Here is a 21162-nt window from a genome sequence, read left to right as displayed (position 1 = left end):
AAAAAATTAAGAGATAGCATGGTAGAGTGGAGGAGGCACTGGATTTGGCAACAACGGCAGAGATCTGCCTTTGGGCTGTGTATTACCTTGTTTTATGATTTCTGTGAGCCTCAGTTTTCTCATATTTAGAACAAGGATGTTGGAGTAGATGGCCTTGTTCTTCATAGCACTTCACAGCCTCTATTTTAAGCACTTAATCACATTTTGTTTTATATTAAGTTAGTCATGTATGTCTGTGGTTATGTAAGCTCCTTGAAATGAGATCATCTCATTCATGTGAACGTCCTCAGTAGTATCTCTTATAGTGTCTTGCACAGAGAAAGTGCTTGTGACATACCCCTTCTTTTTTTTTAGCAGAGTGTATTGAAATTTCATCTATATAAATTATAAGAAGATTATAATGTAAAATATTGAGATTAATTTTTTCAGTGAAACTTCTGAAAAATAATTTTTAAAATCTTACTTATGAAATTCAGTTCTTTATTGCACGTCTTTTTCTTTAGGTAACCAAAAAATTTTTTTGAAATATTGTTATATTGCTACTTACTACAGAGTCCTTTGGTATTATGCATTTGAGTTAGAGTAGGAAATACAGTCTGTGAAAAATTGTTTTATATATAGCAGCATCATATATGATTCAAATGATTGGCAATGGGAAATAGTTCTTGCTTCATGACCTTGTGATTAAAATTCAAAAATTCAACTTAGCATCATAAAAATCTGTTCCTAAGAAGACACACCCTGTCGTAGTTGTCAGAGTGTGTGTGTGTGTGTGTGTGTGTGTGTAAAGAAAAGAGGAAAGACCTTTTTTTCTTTTCACACTTCAATTATTTATTCCATAGTCTTTTTTTTTTTTTTAAGAGGAATGACCTTTAAATTTACAACTTAACATTAATTACTGGGGGATGCTAAGATAACTTGTCAGTAAGGTATAAACATATAGAACAGCACAGAGCAAAAGATTATGTTTCCCCTGCAGCTTTTTCAGGTAATGGTTATTTTCTCTCACATTTCTTACACTAGCAGGGTTGGAAGTGGGTGGGATAGGTGTCTTGTTGTATTCACTGTATTTAAGTATATTTTCTTATTTTCTGTATCATTGATACTCTGGTATCTGGAGCCTCACTGACTGGGCAGAGACTGCTCCTCCTAGGGTTGGGTAATTCATGTGAGCATACCAGGTAATCCTAAATCCATTCTAACACCCACCTCGTCATTCTGATTCTTACACTCCACAAGGCAATAGTCCTTGCCCTAATCTTCCCAGGGCCAAGTACTAGGCAACTAAAGACCATCCTCTTAGTCCAGAGCAGGCCCCCACTCACTCTCAGCCCCAATTATTAAAACTATCTATTATTAAGCTTCTTTAGCTGTTTACTTTGCCCCACTTCCACAGAAAACATAATAAAGGTTTCTGCGTTGTGCTTAGCTCTCCCTCCTCCTTCTTCCAGACCAACCCTATTGCTTCCCCATGTGGCCATTCCTGGTGTGGTGTACCTCTTTCCACTTGGGGACTGTAAATTACAAACTGTCTTTTCAATGGCAATCATTTCTTAATCACTTGGCCTCAGCATACCTGAATAAAACCAATTCCCAGTTGCATTTTAAAACATTTAAAAACCAACTGCTGCCTTCAGATATTTTCCCTCCATCTTCCTAAACTGTCTTGCTAGTCTATATCAGTAGCCAGTCATCTACAGCCCCTTAAGTCAGTCCTCCTCATTTCTTCTTTCTTTCTTACTTTAAAAAAATATGTTAATTAAGTGATTTTTAATTTTAATTCTAGTATAGTTAATATACAGTTTTGTATTAGTTTCAGGTGTACAATACACAGTGCTCATCATGATAAGTATACTCTTAATCCCCTTCATCTATTTCACCCATCTCCCCCCCCCCCACCTCCCCTCTGGTAGCCATCTGTTTGTTCTTTATAGTTAAGAGTCTGCTTTTTAGTTTCTCTTTTCTTCTTTGTTCATTTGTTTTGTTTCTTAAATCCCACATATGAGTGAAATCATATGGTATTTGTCTTTCTCTGACTTCTTTCCCTTAACATTATATCCTCTTGATCCACTCATGTTGTTGCAACTGGCAAGATTTCATCCTTTTTTATGACTCAGTAATATTTCATTGTGTATATATACTACACCTTCTTTATCCATTCATTTCTTGATGGACACTTGGGTTGCTTCCATAAGGTGGTTATTGTTAAAGGTTTTATTTATTTGACACAGAGATAGAGAGTACAAGTAGGCAGAGCAGCAGGCAGAGGGAGAGGGAGAAGCAGGCTCTCTGCTGAGCAGGTAGCCCAATGTGGGACTTGATCCCAGGACCCTGGGATCGTGATCTGAGCTGAAGGCAACTGCTCAACTGACTGAGCCACTCAGGCACCGCCATAACTTGGTTATTGTAAATAATGCTGCAGTCAACATAGGGGTACATATAATCTTTCCCAGTTATTGTTCTTGCTACAGTCAACATAGGGGTACATATAATAATTTTTTTCCAATTAGTGTTTTTGTATTCTTTGGATAAATACCCAATAGTGGAATTACTGGATCATATAGTAATTCTATTTTTAACTTTTTGAGGAACCTCCATGCTGTTGTCTACAGTGACTGCACCAATTTGCATTCCTACCAATAGTGTGTGAGAGTTCCACTTTTTCCACATCCTTGCCAGTGCTTGTTTCTTATCTTCTTGCTTCTAGCCCTTCTGAGAGGTGTGGGGTGCTATCTCATTGTGGGTTTGATTTGCATTTCCCTCATGATGAGTGTGTTTGAACATCTTTTTATGTTTCTGTTGCCATCTGTCTGTATTGTTTGGAAAAATTCCTACTCAGGTCTTCTGCCCATTTTTAAATGAGATTATTTGGGGGTTTTTTGGTGTGGAGTTATATAAGTTCTTTATATATTTTGGATACTGACCCTTTATTGGTTATGTCATTTGCAAATATCTTCTTCCATTCAATGGATTGTCTTAGTTTCATTGACTGTTTCCTTGCCTGTGCAGAAGCTTTTTATTTTGATATAGTCCCAATAGTTTATTATTGCTTTTATTTCCCTTGCCTCAGGAGACATATCTAGAAAAATGTTGGTATGGTTGATGTCAGAGGTCTTACTGCCTGTGCTCTCTTTTCAAGGATTTTAATGGTTTCAGGTCTCTCATTTAAGTCCTTAACTCATGTCGAGTTTATTTTTTTGTATAGTGTGAGAAGGTGGTTGAGTTTCATTATTTTGCTTGTAATTTTCCCAACACCATTTGTTGAAGAGAATTTTCTCCATTGGATATTCTTGCCTCCTTTATCGGAGATTGGTTTACCATATAATCGTGGGTTTATTTCTGGGTTCTCTATCCTGTTTCACTAATCTATACCTATATTTTTATGCCAGTACCATACTGTTTTGATTACTGTAGTTTTGTAGTATATCTTGAAATCTGGGATTGTGGTATTTCCAGCTTTGTTTCTTTTTCAAGATTGTTTTGGCTATTCAGGGTCTTTTGTGGTTCCATACAAATTTTAAGGTTGTTTGTTCTAGTTCTGTGAAAAATGCTATTGGTATTTTGATAGGGATTGCATTACGTAGATTGTTTTGGGTATTATAGATATTTTTTATTTTTTTAAATTTTTTTTTAAAGATTTTATTTATTCACTTGACAGAGAGAGATCACAAGCAGGCAGAGAGAGAGGAGGAAGCAGGCTCCCCGCCGAGCAGAGAGCCCGATGCGGGGCTCGATCCAAGGACCCTGAGATCATGACCCGAGCCGAAGGCAGCGGCTTAACCCACTGAGCCACCCAGGCGCCCCTATAGATATTTTTTAAAAAGATTATTTATTTGTTTATTTATTTTAGAGAGGGCATGAGCAGGGGGAGGGGCAAATAGAGAGGGGCAGGAAGAGGGAAAGATACCAAGCAGACTCTCTGCTGAGTGTGGACCCCGATTCTGGGCTTGATCTCCCAACCCTGAGATCATGACCTGAGCTAAAATGAAGAGTTGGTTGCTTAACTGACTGAGCCAACCCAAGAGCCCCTAGCAGTATAGACATTTTAACATTTGTTCTTCCAATCCGTGAGCATGGAATATATTTCCATTTCATTGTGTCATCTTCAGTTTCTCTCATCAACGTTTTATAGTTCTCAGAGTACAGGTGTTTCACCTCCTTGTTTAGTTTTATTCCTAAATATCTTATTATTTTTGATGTGATTGTAAATGGGATTGTTTTTTAATTTCTCTTTGTGTTGTTTCTTTATTAGTGTATAGAAATGCAATGGATTTCTGTACATTGATTTTGAATCCTGCGACTTTATTGAATTGATTTATTGGTTCTAGTAGTTTTTTTGATGGAGTGTTTAGAATTTTCTGTATATAGTATCCTGTCATCTGCCAATAGTGAAAGTTTTACTTCTTTACCAATTTGGAAGACTTTTATTTCTTCTTCCTCTATGATTACTGTGGATAAGACTTCCAATACTGTGTTGAATAAAAGTGGTGAGAGTAGACATCCTTGTCTTGTTTCTGATCTTAGTGGAAAGGCTTTCAGTTTTTTCCCACTGAGGATGATGTTAGCTCTGGGTTTTTCATATATGGCCTTTATTATGTTGAGGTATGTTCCCTCTAAATCTACATTGTTGAGGGTTTTTTTTTTTTGTGAGTGGATATTGTACTTTGTCAAGTGCTTTTTATCTATCTTTTGGGATGATCATATGGTTTTTATTATTTCTCTTGTTGATGTGGTGTATCACATTGATTGTATTGTGGATATTGAATCCTGGAAATAAATCCTGCTTGATCATGGTGAGTGATTTTTTTTAATGGATTGTTGGATTTGATTTGCTAATACTTTGTTAAAGATTTTTGCATCTATATTCATCAGACATATTGACCTGTAGTTTTCTTTTCTTTTTTGTTTTAGGTATCTTTATCTGGTATTGCTATCAGGGTAATGCTGGGCTCATGGAGTGAATTCGGAAGCTGTCCTTCCTCTTTTATTTTTTGGAATGGTTTGAGAAGAATAGGTTTTTTTTTTTTTTTGAGATTTTATTTATGTGACAGAGAGAGAGAGAGAGAGAGAGAAAGCAAGCACAAGCAGTGCAAGTCGGAAAGGGAGAAGGAGACTCCCTGCTGAGGGAGCCCAATGCTGGGCTTGATCCCAGGACACTGAGATCAGGAACTGAGTCAAAGGCAGACACTTAATGGACTGAGCCACCTAGGTGCTGGAGAAGAATAGGTATTAACTCTTCTTTAAATGTTTGTTGGAATTCACCTGTGAAGCTGTCTGGTCCTAGACTTTTGTTTGTTGGGAGTTTTTTTTTTTTGTTTTTGTTTTTTGTTTTTGTTTTTTTTACTGATTTAATTTCATTGCTGGTGATTGGCCTGTTCAAATTTTCTATTTCTTCTGATTCAGTTTTGGGTGATTATATATTTCTAGGAATTTATACATCTCTTCTTGTCTAGTTTATTGGCATATGATTTTTCATAATATTCTCTTATAATCTTATAATCCTTTGTGTTTCTGTGGTGTTGATTATTATTTCTCCTCTTTCATTTTTGATGTTTGTGTCTTCACGCTCTCTCCTTTTTTATGAGTTTAGATTAAAGTTTATCATTTTTGTTGACCTTTTCAAAGTATCATCTCCTGGTTTCATTGATATATTCTATTGTTTTTGGTTTCTATTTCACTTATTTCTGCTCTAATCTTTATTTCTTTCCTTCTGGCTTTGTTTTGTTTTGTTTTTCTAGCTTTGGTGTTACATTAGGTTGTTTATTTGAGATTTTTACTGTTTTTGAGGTAGGCCTAAATTGCTGCAGTGTTGACCCTTAGGGCTTTTTTGCTGCATCCCAAAGATTTTGAACCATTGTTGTTTTCATTTTCTTTGTCTCCATGTATTTGTTTTCCCTCTTTGATTTCTGGGTTAATCCATTCATTTTTTTTTAACATGTTATTTAACCTCCATGTATGTGTGTTCTTTTCAGATTTTTTTCTTATGGTTGATTGCTAGTTTCATAGCATTGTGATTGGAAAAGATGTATGGCATGGCTTTGATCTTTTTAAGTTTGTTGAGATTTGTTACGTGGCCTAACATGTGATCTGTACTGGAGAGTGCTGTGTTTGCATTTGAAGAGAATTTGTAGGGGTGCCTCAGTGGCTCAGTGGGTTAAAGCTCAGGTCCTGGGATCAAGGTCCTGGGATTGAGTCCCACATCCTGCTCTCTGGTCAATGGGGAGCCTGCTTCCTCCTCTCTCTCTGCCTACTTGTGATCTCTGTAAAAAAAAAAAAATCTTTGAAAAGATAATTGTATTCTCCTGTTTTAGGATGGATTGTTCTGACTATATCTGTTAGATCCAACTGGTTCAGTGTTTCCTTGTTGATTCTGTTTGGATCATCTGCCCATTGATGTTAAGTGGCGTATTGAAGTTCTTTGTTATTATCGTATTATTATTGGTTACTTCCTTTATGTTTATTATTAACTGTGTTATATATTTGGGTGCTCCCATTTTGGGTGCATAAATATGTACAATTATTTTATATCTGCTTGTTGGATTGTTCCCTTTATGATTATATAGTGTCCTTCTCTGTCTCTTTGTTTTGAAGTCTCTCAGTCTTTGTTTTAAAGTCTATTTTGTCCAATATAAGTATTGCTCCTGTGGCTTTCTTTTCACTACCATTTGCATGGTGATTGTTTTTCCATCCCTTAATTTCAATCTCCATGTATCTTTAGTGTGAAATGAGTCTCTTGTAGGCAGCATATAGATGGTTCCTGCTTTTTTATCTGTTCTGTCACCCTTTGTCTTCTGATTGGAGCATTTAATGCATTTTCATTCAAAGTAACTGTTGAAAGGTATGGACTTATTGCCATTTTGTTACTTCTAATGGTTGTTTTTGTAGTTCTTCTCTTCCTTTCTTACTCTCTTCTCTTACAGTTTGCTGGCTTTCTTTAGCCATATACTTGGATTCCTTTCTCTTTATTTTTTGATATATATTACTGGTTTTAGTTTGTGGTTATCATTAGGTTTATGTATGTTATCTTACACATACAGCAGTCTGTATTACCTTGATGGTTCCTTAAGTTTGAACACATTCTTAACTCCCCTCCCCCTAGCCCTGACACATTTTAGGTATATGGTATCATATTTTACATCCTTCTATTTTAGGAATCCCTTGACTGATTTTAGTAGATAAACTTAATTTTACTGCTTTTGTATTCTGGACTTTTTTTTTTTTTTTAACAACTATTTGTGGTCTTTTCTTTCCACTGAAGGAGTTACCTTTAAAATTTTTTATAGAGCTGGTTTAGTGGTGATGAATTCCTTTAACATTTGTTTGTCTGGGAACTCTTGATCTCTTTTTCAATTGTCAATGATAGCCTTGGTGGATAGAGTATTCTTGGCTGCAAATTTTTTTCCTTTCAGCACATTGAATATATCATGCCATTTTCTTCTGGTTTGCAAAGTTTCTGCTGAAAAGTTTATAGCCTTACTGGGTTTTCCCTTGTATGTAACTGTTTTCTTTTCTCTTTCTGCTTTTAAAATTCTTTATAACCACTTTTCACCATTTTAATGACTGTGTGTCTTGGTGTGGATCTCCATGGGTTGATTTTATTGGGTATTGTCTTTGCTCCTGGATCTGGATTTCTGTTTCCTTCCCTAGATTCAGTAAGTTTTCAGGCATTATTTTTCAGATAAATTTTCTGCTCCCTTTTCTGACTCTTCTTCTTTTTGGATCCCTGTAATGCAAATGTTATTATATTTGGTGGTGTTGCAGGGTTCCTGTAGTCTATTTTGATTCTTTTATTACTATTTTTCTCTCTCCTTTTTAGCTTGATTGCTTTCCATTACTCTGGCCTCCAAGTCACTCATCCATTTTTTTGCTTCATCTAGTCTGCTATTTATTCTCTCTAGTATATTTTTAATTTCAGTTACTGAGTTCTTCATCTGTGATTGGTTCTTTTCCATATTTACTCTGTCTTTGGTAAGTGTCTCACTGAGGTCCTCCACTCTTTCCTCAAGTCCAGTGAGTATGTTCATGACAATTACTGTAAATTCTCTATCAGACATATTAATCTCCATTTTGTTTAGGTCTCCTGCTGTGATTTTGTCCTGTTCTTTCATGTGTACATATTCCCCTGTCTCCTCATTTTATCTAACTCTCTGTATCTGTTTCTATGTGTTAGAAAAGTCAGCTATCTCTTCTCCTCATGAAAGTAGTGGTCTTATAATGAAGAGGTCTTATAGTGCCCTATTGTGCTGTGTCTCCTGTTCACCAGAGCCTGGCTCTTCAGAGATATCTTTTATATGTGGTGAGTGTACCCTAGTGTTGTTGCTGAACCACATTTACCTTCAGTCTAGTTGTCTGCAGTGGCTCTCTTTGCTTGTTGTGAGCAGAATTTGGTCCCTTTGTTGTTAGTGGGCCTGTCTGGGGCTTCCTTGGGCTTAACTGAGTCAGACCAGCCATTTGCCAGAGATACAATGGCAGGGAGCCACAGGGTTTTTCCCCATATTGTCTCCTGAGAAGCTTTCATTGGTGGGTGGGGCCTGAAGTGAGACCTGATGTCTGTCCCCAGCCCACTCCTGGGGCTGCATTTAGGATTGGTGTGTGTTGTTAATTTCCCATCTGCTAGGGCAGGAGTCACATTGAAGTGTTGCTGGCTTCTGTCAGTGGCTTGCACACTGCCAGAATTATGGCACTGCTTTGGATGGGCTTCAACCAAGGATGTATTCAATGGGGCAGGTCTGCATCAGATTGAGGGATGGGTGTGAGTAGGTCTGTGTCAGTCAGTTGTGGGTCGGGGTCTACAGCCCCTGGGGAAAAGTCCTGCCGAGGCTGTGATGCAGAGGGCATTTCTGCAGGAGAATGAGCGTGTGGAGCATGCTTTAGCATATACGTGGAGAGTGTACATGCTCTGCTTATTCCCGCAGGTGCCTGTGTATCTAGGCATTAGTGTGGGGGAGGGAAATGGTCCTGAGCAGCTGTTTGTTCTTGGAGAAGTTCCCTAAGATCCCTGCTTCTCCAGCACACACTCTTGAGATTAGTAAATAAATCCCCTTTCCATATACCCTAGATGCACAAACTCCTGCTTTTATGCTGTATTTCTCCTGGCCGTTTGTTGTGCTTGCTCCCTAAAGAAGGGGGCTTCTGGCTATCCCAGAGCTCTGCCTACTGATTTTTTAAGGTTCCAGATGTTAAGCCCCACTGATTGTTAAGTAGATATGGTTTTCAAAGCCAAATGTAATGGGGATCATCTTTCCCATGTGGCTACCCCATGACCAGTGTCTAATCCTCTTCACACCCATGGCATCCCTCTCTCACATAGACAGTCCCGAGGGCCATTGGCTCCTGACAGCATCTCTGCCCTTCCTGCCCTTTTTGATGGGTCTCTTCTCTACATTTAGCTGTGGAGAGTCTGTTCTACCAGTCTTCACTTTGTTTACTCAGTTATTACACAGATGTGGGTGTTATCTAGTTGTATCCATGGGAGACATGTGCTCAGTTGCTCTTGAATGTAACTCTTGGTAATTAAAATTGCAACATAGGTCATGTTTCCAATACCGTGGCCTCTTGGTTCCTTTAATTCTTGTCTTCCAGTAATCTTGTTCTCCATGCTACCTCACTACCATGTCAAATCCTAAATCATGTCATTATCAATAACTGCAATCCTCCATAATCTTGATTCCAGACATTTCAACTTCTAACTTCTACTTCCCATCTCTCTACCTCACTCCTATAAAACTCCCAAATCTAGTAACTTACTGATATTCATCAGGACCTGCAATGACTCTTACCACAGTTTTATTGTCTTTTATCCTCTTTATATCCTTATTTCTATCCTTACTTAGTTTAAATATTTTTATCTATCATTATATCACTTCCTTTACATACAGCTTCTTTTCCCTTGTCCCCTCTGAATTTATCTTATATGCACAGCAAAGCCCCAACCTTAAATCCAACTGTTTAACTACTTCACTCCTGCATTCACACAATTAAATGGCAGGAGAAAAACACATGCTATTTGATCTCACTTTATTTTTTTTTAATTTTTAATTTTTTAAATTTCTTTTTAGTGTAACAGAATTCATCGTTTATGCACCACACCCAGTGCTCCATGCAATACGTGCCCTCCATAATACTCACCACCAGGCCCACCCAACCTCCCACCCCCCGCCCCTTCAAAACCCTCAGATTGTTTTTCAGAGTCCATAGACTCTCATGGTTCATCTCCCCCTCCAATTTCCCTCAACACCCTTCTCCTCTCCATCTCCCCATGTCCTCTGTGTTATTTCTTATGTTCCACAAATAAGTGAAACCATATGATAATTGACCCTCTCTGCTTGACTTACTTCACTCAGCATAATCTCTTCCAGTCCCATCCATGTTGATAAAAAAGTTGGGTATTCATACTTTCTGATGGAGGCAGTGGCCATTGCTGCTATGAACATTGGGGTACAGATGGCCCTTCTTTTCACTACATCTGTATCTTTGGGGTAAATACTGAGTAGTGCAATTGCAGGGTCATGGGGAAGCTCTATTTTTAATTTCTTAAGGAATCTCCACACTGTTCTCCAAATTGGCTGCACGAACTTCCATTCCCACCAACAGTGTAAGAGGGTTCCCCTGTCTCCATATTCTCTCCAACACTTGTTGTTAAGTGTCTTGTTGATTTTGGCCATTCTAACTGGTGTAAGGTGGTATCTCAATGTGGTTTTGATTTGAATCTCCCTGATGGCTAGTGATGATGAACATTTTTTCATGTGTCTGATAGCCATTTGTATGTCTTCATTGGAGAAGTGTCTGTTCATGTCTTCTGCCCATTTTTTGACATGATTATCTGTTCTGTGCGTGTTGAGTTTGAGAAGTTCTTTATAGATCCTGGATATCAGCCTTTTGTCTGTACTGTCATTTGCAAATATCTTCTCCCATTCCGTGGGTTGCCTCTTTGTTTTGTTGACTATTTCCTTTGCTGTGCAGAAGCTTTTGATCTTGATGAAGTCCCAAAAGTTCATTTTCACTTTTGTTTCCTTTGCCTTTGGAGACATATCTTGAAAGAAGTTGCTGTGGCTGATATCAAAGAGATAACTGCCTATGTTTTCCTCTATGATTCTGATGGGTTCCTGTCTCACGTTGAGGTCTTTTATCCATTTCGAGTTTATCTTTGTTTATGGTGTAAGAGAATGGTCGAGTTTCATTACTCTACATATAGCTGTCCAATTTTCCCAGCACCATTTTTTGAAGAGACTGTCTTTTTTCCGCTCTATATTTTTTCCTGTTTTGTCAAAGATTATTTGACCATAGAGGTGAGGGTCCATATCTGGGCTCTCTACTCTGTTCCACTGGTGTATGTGTCTGTTTTTATGCCAGTACCATGCTGTCTTGGTGATCACAGCTTTATAGTAAAGCTTGAAATCAGGCAACGTGATGCCTCCAGTTTTGTTTTTCTTTTTCAATATTTCCTTAGCAATTCGGGGTCTCTTCTGATTCTATACAAATTTTAGGATTATTTGCTCCAGCTCTTTGAAAAATTCCAGTGGAATTTTGATCAGAATGGCATTAAAAGTATAGATTGCTCTAGGCAGTATAGACATTTTAACAATGTTTATTCTTCCATTGATCTCACTTTAAATCATGGCCATGAACCTCAAGTAGGCACTTAGTGCTGTCAGTCATACTGTATGCCGTCATACATTATTTCCCTAGTCCCATTTGCTCTCCTTCTCTCCTAGATAATTTTATATCTCCTTTTTGTTGAACCTTCAGCTGTTCTTACCCCATCTTCATTCTCACTTGATGACCTTTCCTTATATTTCACTGAGAAAATCGAAGCAATTAGAACTTTCACAAACTGTTCCCACATCTATTCATTTAGTTGCATTTACACTATATGGTTTGTCTTTTCCCCTGTAACTATTGATGAACTGTCAGTGCTTCTAAAACCATTCCCTCCACTAAAGCCATTTTCACCCTATCTCTTTTCTTCTATCGAGGGACATTGCTCCAGCACTTTTCACTTTCCTGAAAGAAGTTTCTTTTTTTTTTCTTTTGAATCTTCTCATTGGTATATAAACATGAAATTTTATTCCCACTTTAAAAATAACAGAAGGCTTTCCTGACTTCATTTGCCTTCCATCTAATATTCTACCAGCTAGTACTCTAATGCTCTGCACCCTTTTATATTAAAGCTCAAGAGTTATCTATTACACTGTCTCTAGTTCCTCTCCTTCTATTCTCAGTCTTTTAAAAACTGAGATATAATTCACACACCTTAAAATTCACCCTTCTAAACTGTATAATTCAGTCATTTTAGTATATTTACAGTGTTTTGCAACTACCACTAGTCTCCAATTCTAGAATATTTTCACCATCTTAAAAAGAAGTTTCATGCCCCCAGCAGTCACTTCCCACTCTCTCCTCCCCCAGTTCCTGGCAACCAATAATCTAATTTTTGTTTTTATGGTTTTGCCTATTCTGGGCATTTTATATAAATGGAATCATGTACTATATGTTCTTTTATGTCCTGCTTTTTAAACTTAGTGTGATATTTTCAAGGTTCATTGATGTTGTAGTGTTTATCAGTTCTTCATTTGTTTTCATGGCCGAATATTTCATTGTATGATGGATAAAGAGTCATCATGGCCATCCTCAGGTTTGTTGATTTGTTAGGAGTCTAAGACTTAGCATATAGTCATATTCTAGGCTGTGATTTGCTACAAAAGAAATAAAGAGAAAAGGCATGTGAAGTGAAGTCCATAGGAAACTAGGCACAAACTTCCAAGAGTCTTCTCCAGTGGAGTCACACAGGACATGCTTAATTCTCCTAGTAATGAGTTATGACAACACTTCTGAAATGTTGCCAACCAGGGGAGCTCATTAGAAGCTCAGTGCCCAGGGTTTTTACTAGGTGCTTGTCATGTAGGCACCCAGTGTCTATTGTGCATCCATATTCCAGACCCCTAGAAGGAAAGCAGGTGTTAAGCATAAACCATATTATTTGTATAACTCTTTGTATAAATAGTTTGGGTACAATGAAACATGCTTGTCATTTATAGAATGCCAGGAACACTCCTGAAATCATTTTCCCAGATACCAGCCAAGGGCCAACCTTATAATAAAGTCTTTTAAAAGATAGTAGTCAGGGGGCGCTTGGGTGGCTCAGTGGGTTAAAGCCTCTGCCTTTGGCTCAGGTCATGATCTCAGGGTCCTGGGATCGAGCCCTGCATTGGTCTCTCTGCTCAGCAGGGAGCCTGCTTCCCTCTCTCTCTCTGCCTGCCTCTCTGTCTACTTGTGATCTCTCTCTCTCTCTGTCAAATAAATAAAATCTTAAAAAAAAAAAAGATAGTAGTCAGGGGCACTTGGGTGGATCAGTGGGTTAAGCTTCTGCCTTCAGCTCAGGTCATGATCTCAGGGTCCTGGGATCGAGTCCCACGTTGGTCTCTCTGCTCAGCAGGGAGCCTCCTCCCTCTCTCTCTCTCTCTGCCTGCCTCTCTGTCTGCTTGTGATCTCTGTCTGTCAAATAAATAAATAAAATCTTAAAAAAAAAAGATAGTAGTCAGGGCTGCTATGTTAAATCTCTTCTGTGCATATGGATATACCATATTTTGTTTATCCATTCATCAGCTGATAGACATTTGGGTTGTTTTGACTTTTTGGCAGTTATGGATAATTCTACTGTGAACATTCATGTACTGATTTTTATGGGAACATATGTTTTCCTTTCCCTTGTCTTATATACCTAGAAGTGAAATTTCTGGGGTCATATGGTAAACTTTTGAGGAAATGTCAGACTCTTTCTAAAAAGGCTATACCGTTTTACATTCCTGCCAGCATGTATGAGGATTCCAGTTTCTCTACATTCTTGACAACACTTGTTATTATCTGTCATTTTGATTATAGTCACCATAGTGGGTGTGAAGTGGTATCTCATTGTGATTTTGATTTGTATTTCTCTGATGGCTATTGATGTTGAGTATCTTTTTATGTGCATATTGGCTATTATATATCTTCTTTGGTAAACTCTATTCATATTCTTTGCCCATTTTAAGTTGGGTCATTTGTCTTTATATTATTAAATTGTTTACATTTTTAAATTTTTATATATTTGATATTCTGTACATAGTCTCTATATATGAATTTTATTCTGGGGCACCTAGGAGGCTCAGTGGGTTAAGAGTCTGCCTTTGGCTCAGGTCATGATCACAGGGTCCTGGGATTGAGCCCTGCATTGGGCTCCTTACTCCATGGGGAGTCTGCTTCTCTCTCTACCCTAACCCCTGTTCATGTTCTCTCTTGTGTATCTGCATGCGCTTTCTATCTCTCTCTCAAATAAATAAAACCATTTTCAAAAAAGAATTTTTGTGGGCGCCTAAGTGGCTCAGGTCATGATTTCAGAGTCCTGGGATTGAGTCCCACATGGGGCTCTCTGCTTGGCAGGGTGCCCACTTCCTCCTCTCTCTCTCTGTCTGCCTCTCTGCCTACTTGTGCTTTCTCTCTGTCAAATAAATGAATAAAATCTTAAAAAAAAAAGAATTTTGTTCTATGTAAAAGGATTTTAAAATTCTTTATTTGTTCTAGATATAAGTCTCTTTATCAGGTGTGATTTGCAAACAGTTTCTCCCATTCTGTGAGTTGTCTTTTAACTTTCTTCATAGTGTCTTTGAAAGTACAAAAGTTTATAGTTTCTATGATTTTCACTTTCTTTCTTTCTTTTTTTTTTTCGTTACTTGTACTTTTGATGTTATGTGTAAAAAACCATTGCCTAATCCAAGGTAATGAAGATTTATACCCATGTATACTTTTTTAGTTCTTACATTTAGATCTTTCACCTATACTGGATTAATTTTTGTATGTATTGTGAGGCTAGTATCCAGCTTTGTTCTTTTGTATTTGGATATCCAGTTGTCTCAGCATCGTCTTTTGAAGAGACTGTTCTTTTGCTGTTGGATTTTCTGGACACCTGTAAAGGAAAAACATACTGTGTGTTTACTTTTAATACTCTACTCATAGAATAATTCACTTCTGTCCTGGTCACCAAATGTGTGGGAGTTTTCCTCCACACCAAGCAATTCTCTGAGGTTCTCCAGATACCAGCTGGGTGTTCTACCCACTTAATTCAATTCTGACACTACCTGGAGATATTATTAGATCCCACAGGTTAAGGTTCAGTCCCATAAGACTGCCCCAAACCCTTTTCAGATGCCAGTTGCAAGTCCAGGGTGTTCCCTGTGCTTCTGCCCAAAAGCTGTGAATTGAATGTTCCCATGACTCCTTTCTCAGGTTCAGTTAATTTGTTAGAACACAGAGCTCACAGAACTCAGGAAAAGATTTTACTTACTAGATTGCTGATTGACTATAAAAGGATGTAACTTAAGGACAGCCAGATTGTGGGGGAGGGTGCCCGGGTTGGTCAGTTGATTGGGCAACTGCCTTCAACTCAGGTCATAATCCTGGAGTCCTGGAATCAAGTACCACGTCGGTCTCCCTGCTCAGTGGGGCATCTGCTTCTCCCTCTGACCTCTCCGCTCACACACTCTCTCTCTCTTATTCTCTCTCTCTCTCTCAAATAAACAAAGTCTTAAAAAAAAAACAAAAACAAAAACAGCCAGATGGAAGAGATGGAAAGGGTGAGTATGTGGAGAGGGGTGTGGAACTCCCATGCACTTTCTGGGTGCACCATTCTCCCAGCTCCTCCATGTGTTCCCCAACCCAGAGGTTCACTCAATCCCATCCTTTAGGGTTTTTATGGAGGCTTTATTACATAGGCATGGTGGATGAAATCATTGGCCGTTGATAATTAATTCAAACTCTTGCCAACCAGCCCCTGTCCTTGGGAACTTTCCAAATGTCACCTAGCTCATTAATGTAAACTCTGCTGTGGTTCAAAGGGCTTGTTATGGATAAGAAAAGCCTTCCATTCCACTTCTAGCCCTCTGGTGCTATTTCAGGAACTGGGAACAAAGCTAAGTATTATAGCAAAAATGTCTCTATAACTCTTGCATGGGAAATTACAAGGGTTTTAGGAGATATGTGCCAGGAACAGTGGACAAAGACCAAATATATATTTCATGTTATAAATCACAATATCACAACACTGTTGTCCAATGCCTGTATATGTAGTTGTAGACACTTAGTTCTCTTCCTCTAATCTATGTTTATCCCTGTGCCAGTACCACATAGTACAGATGACTATAGATTTGTAGGAAGCTTAGAATTTGGGAAGTGTGAATCCTCCATCTTTGTTCTTTGTCAAGGTTGTTTTGACTATTCTGGGTGCCTTGCATTTCGGTTTGAATTTGAGGACTGACTTTTTTGGTTTCTGCAGCAAAGTAGTTGAGTTTTGATAGATACTGCATTGAATCAAATCTGTAGAGCAATTCAGAGAGTATTGCTATCTTAACACTCTTAAATCATCTAAAATGTGTTTGCCTTTATAAAATTGCTTTCAGCTTTGTTTTTTATAGCTTTTGAATATACAAGTCTTATGCTTTTTAAAAAAAATTTTTATTTATTTATTTGACAGAGATCACAAGTAGGCAGATAGGCCTGGGGTGGGGGGTGCAGGGGAGCAGGTTCCCCGCTGAGCAGAGATCCCAATGCGGGGCTCGATTCCAGGACCCTGGGATCATGACTTGAGCCAAACGTAGAGGCTTTAACCCACTGAGCTACCCAGATGCCCCAAGTCTTACGCTTTTTTGTGAAATATATTCTTAAGTATTTTATTTTTTTGATGTTATTGTAAATACTACTATTTTCTAATTTTGTTTTAAACTGCTGATTTCTAGTATTTAGAAATACAGTTGATTTTTGCATATTGATCTTGTATCCTGCAACCTTGTAGAACTTATGTAACAAATAGGTTTTGGGTTGGATTTCCAGGGATTTCTATATACGAGTTTGTTACTTGTAAATAGAGATAGCTTTGCTTATTCCTTTCCAGTCCAGATGCCTTTTATTTCTATTTCTTGCCTAATCCCCGGCTAGAGCCTCCAGTTAAACGTTGAATAGAAGTAATGAGAATAGGCAGGCATCCTTTCTGATCTTAAAAGGAAAGTTTTCCATCTTGTACCATTAAATATGATGTTAGCTGCGGGTTTTTCATAGATGTTCTTTATCAGGTTGAGGGCATTCCTTCTATTCCAAGTTCGTTGAGTGTTTCTTCCTGACAGGGTGTTGGATTTTGTTAAATTCTTTTTCTGCATCTATTGAGGTGATCGTGTATTTTTTGTCCTGTTGATATGCTGACTTAGTCCTGCTAAGAGAACTAAATTGACAAGGTTTTATGATGTCTTTGGGCTGCTCTAAAAAAAATACTACAGACTGGGTGGCTTATAAACAACATTTATTTCTCACAGTTCTGAGGGTGGAAGTCCAAGACCAGAGTGCCAGCATGGTAGGTTTTGATGAAGACCCTGTTCAGGGTTGTAGATGCTGACTTCTCACTGTGTCCTCACATGGTGGAAGGAGGTGAGTGATCTTTTTGGAGTCTCTTTTATAAGGGCACTAATCCTATTTGTGAGGGCTTCATCTGAGTTACCTCTCAAAGGCCTCACCTCCTACCAAGTATCACATTGGGCATTAGGTTTCAACATACAAATTTTGAGGTTCTACAAACATGCAGACAATAGCATGCGATGTATAACATTGATTTTCGTTTGTTTATTTACCCTTGAATTCCTGAGATAAAACCCAGTTGGTCATGGTTTATAATCCTTTTTACATGTTGCTAGATTCAGTTTGCTGTTACTTTGCTAAGGAGTTTTTTCATCTATATTAATAAGGAATATTAGTCTATGGTTTTCTTTTCTTTTGGTGTCTTTATTTGCTTTTGTATCAGAATAATAGTGGCCTCAGAATGAGTTAGGAAGTGTTCCTGCTTTCTGTTTTTTAGAAAAGTTTGTGAAGGATTGGTGTTATTTCTTTAAGCATTTGGTAGGTTCACTAGTGAAGCTTCCTGGTCCTGGATTTATTTTGGGGGAAGTTTTTGACTGCTAATTCAATATCTGTGGTTCATATAGGTCTGCTCACATACTCTTTCTCCTTAAGTCAGGTTTGGTAGTGTGTGTCTTTCTAGGAATTGTCCATTTTATCTAGGTTATCTAGTTTGATGGCCTTGTATATATTCCTTTCTAACATTAAAATATTTCATAGACTACTTTTAAAATGCTCTGCTCTTTGAGATATTTTTCCAGTTACTTCATCTAAAAGTGGTTTTAAAATTATGTAGTTGAGGTGTGCCTGGGTGACTCAGTGGGTTAATCCTCTGCCTTCGGCTCAGGTCATGATCTCAGGGTCCTGGGATCGAGTCCTGCATCGGGCTCTCTGCTCAGTGGAGAGCCTGCTTCCCCCTCCCCTCTCTGCCTGCCTCTCTGCCTACTTGTGATCTCTCTCTCTGTGTCAAATAAGTAAATAAAATCTTAAGAAAATAAAATTATGTAGTTGTATTATATGGAAGCAGAACTTGGGAAACTAGCTTTGAAGAATCACCACCATTATTTTCATTAATATTTTACATTTTCTTTTAGGATTGTATATTCATCAAATAGAAGCCTAAAAAACTATGAAGAGGAAATTCTTAGGAAAAAGATAGTAGAGAGGAGCGTACCACAAAAGAAACAGGACTTCACTTGTGGAAAGTACACTGATAATGATGGAAGATCATCTGTAGAGTTCTTAGATAAAAAGTCATCTCCTTGTTCTCTTCTGAAGCATGCAGTTCCTGAGGATATCAGTGATGGAGAAGACAATTTAATTTCCACTGGTAAGGCAGTTTTTTGGTGGATTTTTATAAAATTTTAATGCCATGAAAGTAACTATATTCTGATACAATTGGAGAAAAACATACTTCAAAAATCAATTCTACTGATTTCTTTTTTATAGGTAAATGAAATAAAAGTAAATGAAAGTAAATATAATAAAAGTAAGTGAAAGTAAATTTTTTATGGGTAAGTGAAAGTAATACTATAGTCAACTCCTAGTTTTCCCAAATAACTGGAGATGGGGTTATTATGAATAAATTCACAATTCTCCTCTTAAGCCTCCACATGTCATCATCATCCTTATTCTAGTCCAAACCAATAAAAACTTTAGCAGACTATAGATTCAGTTCTGTTATAACACAATATATGTATTACTTAAAAACAACATGCAGCATAAAAATCACCATTATTTTTTGTTATGACACAAAAAAATTACAATTTTGTTGTGATACATTTTAAAAAGATAAGAATCTAATAAAAATGGTCTGGTTTTACACATTGAATTGTTAAGAAATACATAAATACTACAATAAATATGGTAGTTGACCTTGAAAAAGAAATTGAATTTGCTTGTTGAAGATAGTGCCAGAAGGGTTGCAGCAGCTGGTGCAACCACTCTGGAAAACAGCATGGAGGTTCCTCAAAAAGTTGAAAATAGAGCTACCCTATGACCCAGCAATCACACTACTGGGTATTTACCCTAAAGATACAAATAGAGTGATCTGAAGGGGTACATGCACCCAAATGCTTATAGCAGAAATCTCTACAATAGCCAAACTATGGAAAGAACCTAGATGTCCATGAACAGGTGAATGGATAAAGAAGAGGTGATATATATATATATATATATATATATATATATATATATATATATATATATATAAAAAATAGAATACTATGCAGCCATCAAAAGAAATGAAATTTTGCCAGTTGGATGACATGGATGGAACTAGAGGGTATTATGCTTAGCGAAATAAGTCAGTCAGAGAAAGACAATTATCATATGATCTCCCTGATATGAGGTAGTTGAGATGCAACATGTGGGGTTTGGCAGGTAGGAAAAGAATAAATGAAACAAGATGGGATCGGGAGGGAGACAAACCATAAGAGACTCTTATTTTCACAAAACAAACTGAGGGTTGCGGGGGGTGGGGGGAAGGGAGAGGGTGGTGGGGTTATGGACATTGGGGAAGGTATGTGCTATGGTGAGCACTGTGAAGTATATAAACCTGGTGATTCACAGACCTGTACCCCTGGGGCTAATAATACATTATATGTATTATGTATTAAAAAAAAAAAAAGAAAGAAGGGTTGCAGCTTGTGAACTGTTGTGAATTGGCAGAAGGAGGATGTTAAGGACATAGGAATAAATATAGATATAAGCATAGATGATATAGCTAGAGATACAGTAATAGTAGATATTCTAGCAGGAGACTCAAGATCTCTGGTTTAATTATTATTTATAGAGCATCATAGTGCAAGTTCCCAACCCACAGTCCCCACAAAGTTCTGTGGTGAGGGCCTGAAGTTACCCTGCATGTGAAGTGGTAATGCACCATATGAGAGGAATACTAAAATTAGGAGATTTTCATAGGCTACTGGCAGATCTGATCAAAATAGACAGAGGGAAATAGAGTAGGAGGGAGGGGGTCTTTACTTTGGAATGTAAATAAATCTTCCCTGGTAAAGGGAGAGGAAGGTAGCTTCAAAACCCTGGAGTACAGAGAAATGGTTTTGAGGGGAAGAATATCTGTAAATCTTTCTGGAACCTCACAGTATTTCTAGCCTCCAAGGCATGTTTGTTCTTTTTCATTCTTTATCCAAGTTTTCCAATTCTCTGCCCAGAAAGTATGCTCTGCCTCATACAGAAACACAAAAATTTTCATAGAAAATGGTCTCCTAACAGTTGGTTATGTAAAATCAGATGGAAATTTATAACACCAGATATGGAGGATGTAGGTTATAACATGCGGTTAACTGAGGTATCTGTATAAGATGTTTGTGTATGTTTTATGTATTCTGATATGGCTCCATTCAGCTGGGTGTAGTTTTTTGCAGGGACCTACTGTTTGTTGTGAATAAGCTGCAAGGAAGTGAAATGCACATAAGCAGATGAAAATTTCACATCATGTTCAGATTGTTCCCTAAAATATCAATTGTGTTAGATCAAACTGATATTTTCAAAACAAGCATTGTAGCACAATTGAATGTATGTGAAAGTATCTGTTAACTAAAAGATTTTATTACTGATATTTAGTACAACAATAATAATAATAACCAAACTGATTTAAAAACCAAACTGATTTAGAATCCTTGTTGTATGTGTGTTAACATCTAGCTATGGTGAATGTGTCTATTCTAGGCTTTGAGGTAGATACAGTCATATAGTCTATCTCATTTAGTCTCAGACAACTCTGATAAG

At 37.6% G+C, this 21162-nt stretch overlaps 1 protein-coding gene across 1 annotated transcript in view; it reads left to right on the top strand.

Moving 5' to 3' along the window:
• Window positions 1-21162, top strand: part of BTBD8 (BTB domain containing 8) — a 109445-nt gene that overhangs the window by 9376 nt on the left and 78907 nt on the right. Inside the window, 1 exon segment of the mRNA XM_047727669.1 lies at window positions 18507-18742. Coding sequence (XP_047583625.1) covers window positions 18507-18742 — 236 coding nt within the window.

The sequence above is a fragment of the Lutra lutra genome, chromosome 4, assembly GCF_902655055.1.
Source record: "Lutra lutra chromosome 4, mLutLut1.2, whole genome shotgun sequence".
Lineage (NCBI taxonomy): Eukaryota > Metazoa > Chordata > Mammalia > Carnivora > Mustelidae > Lutra > Lutra lutra.
The sequence above is the reverse complement of the archived record's forward strand: the minus strand, read 5'-3'. Positions and strand labels throughout refer to the sequence as shown.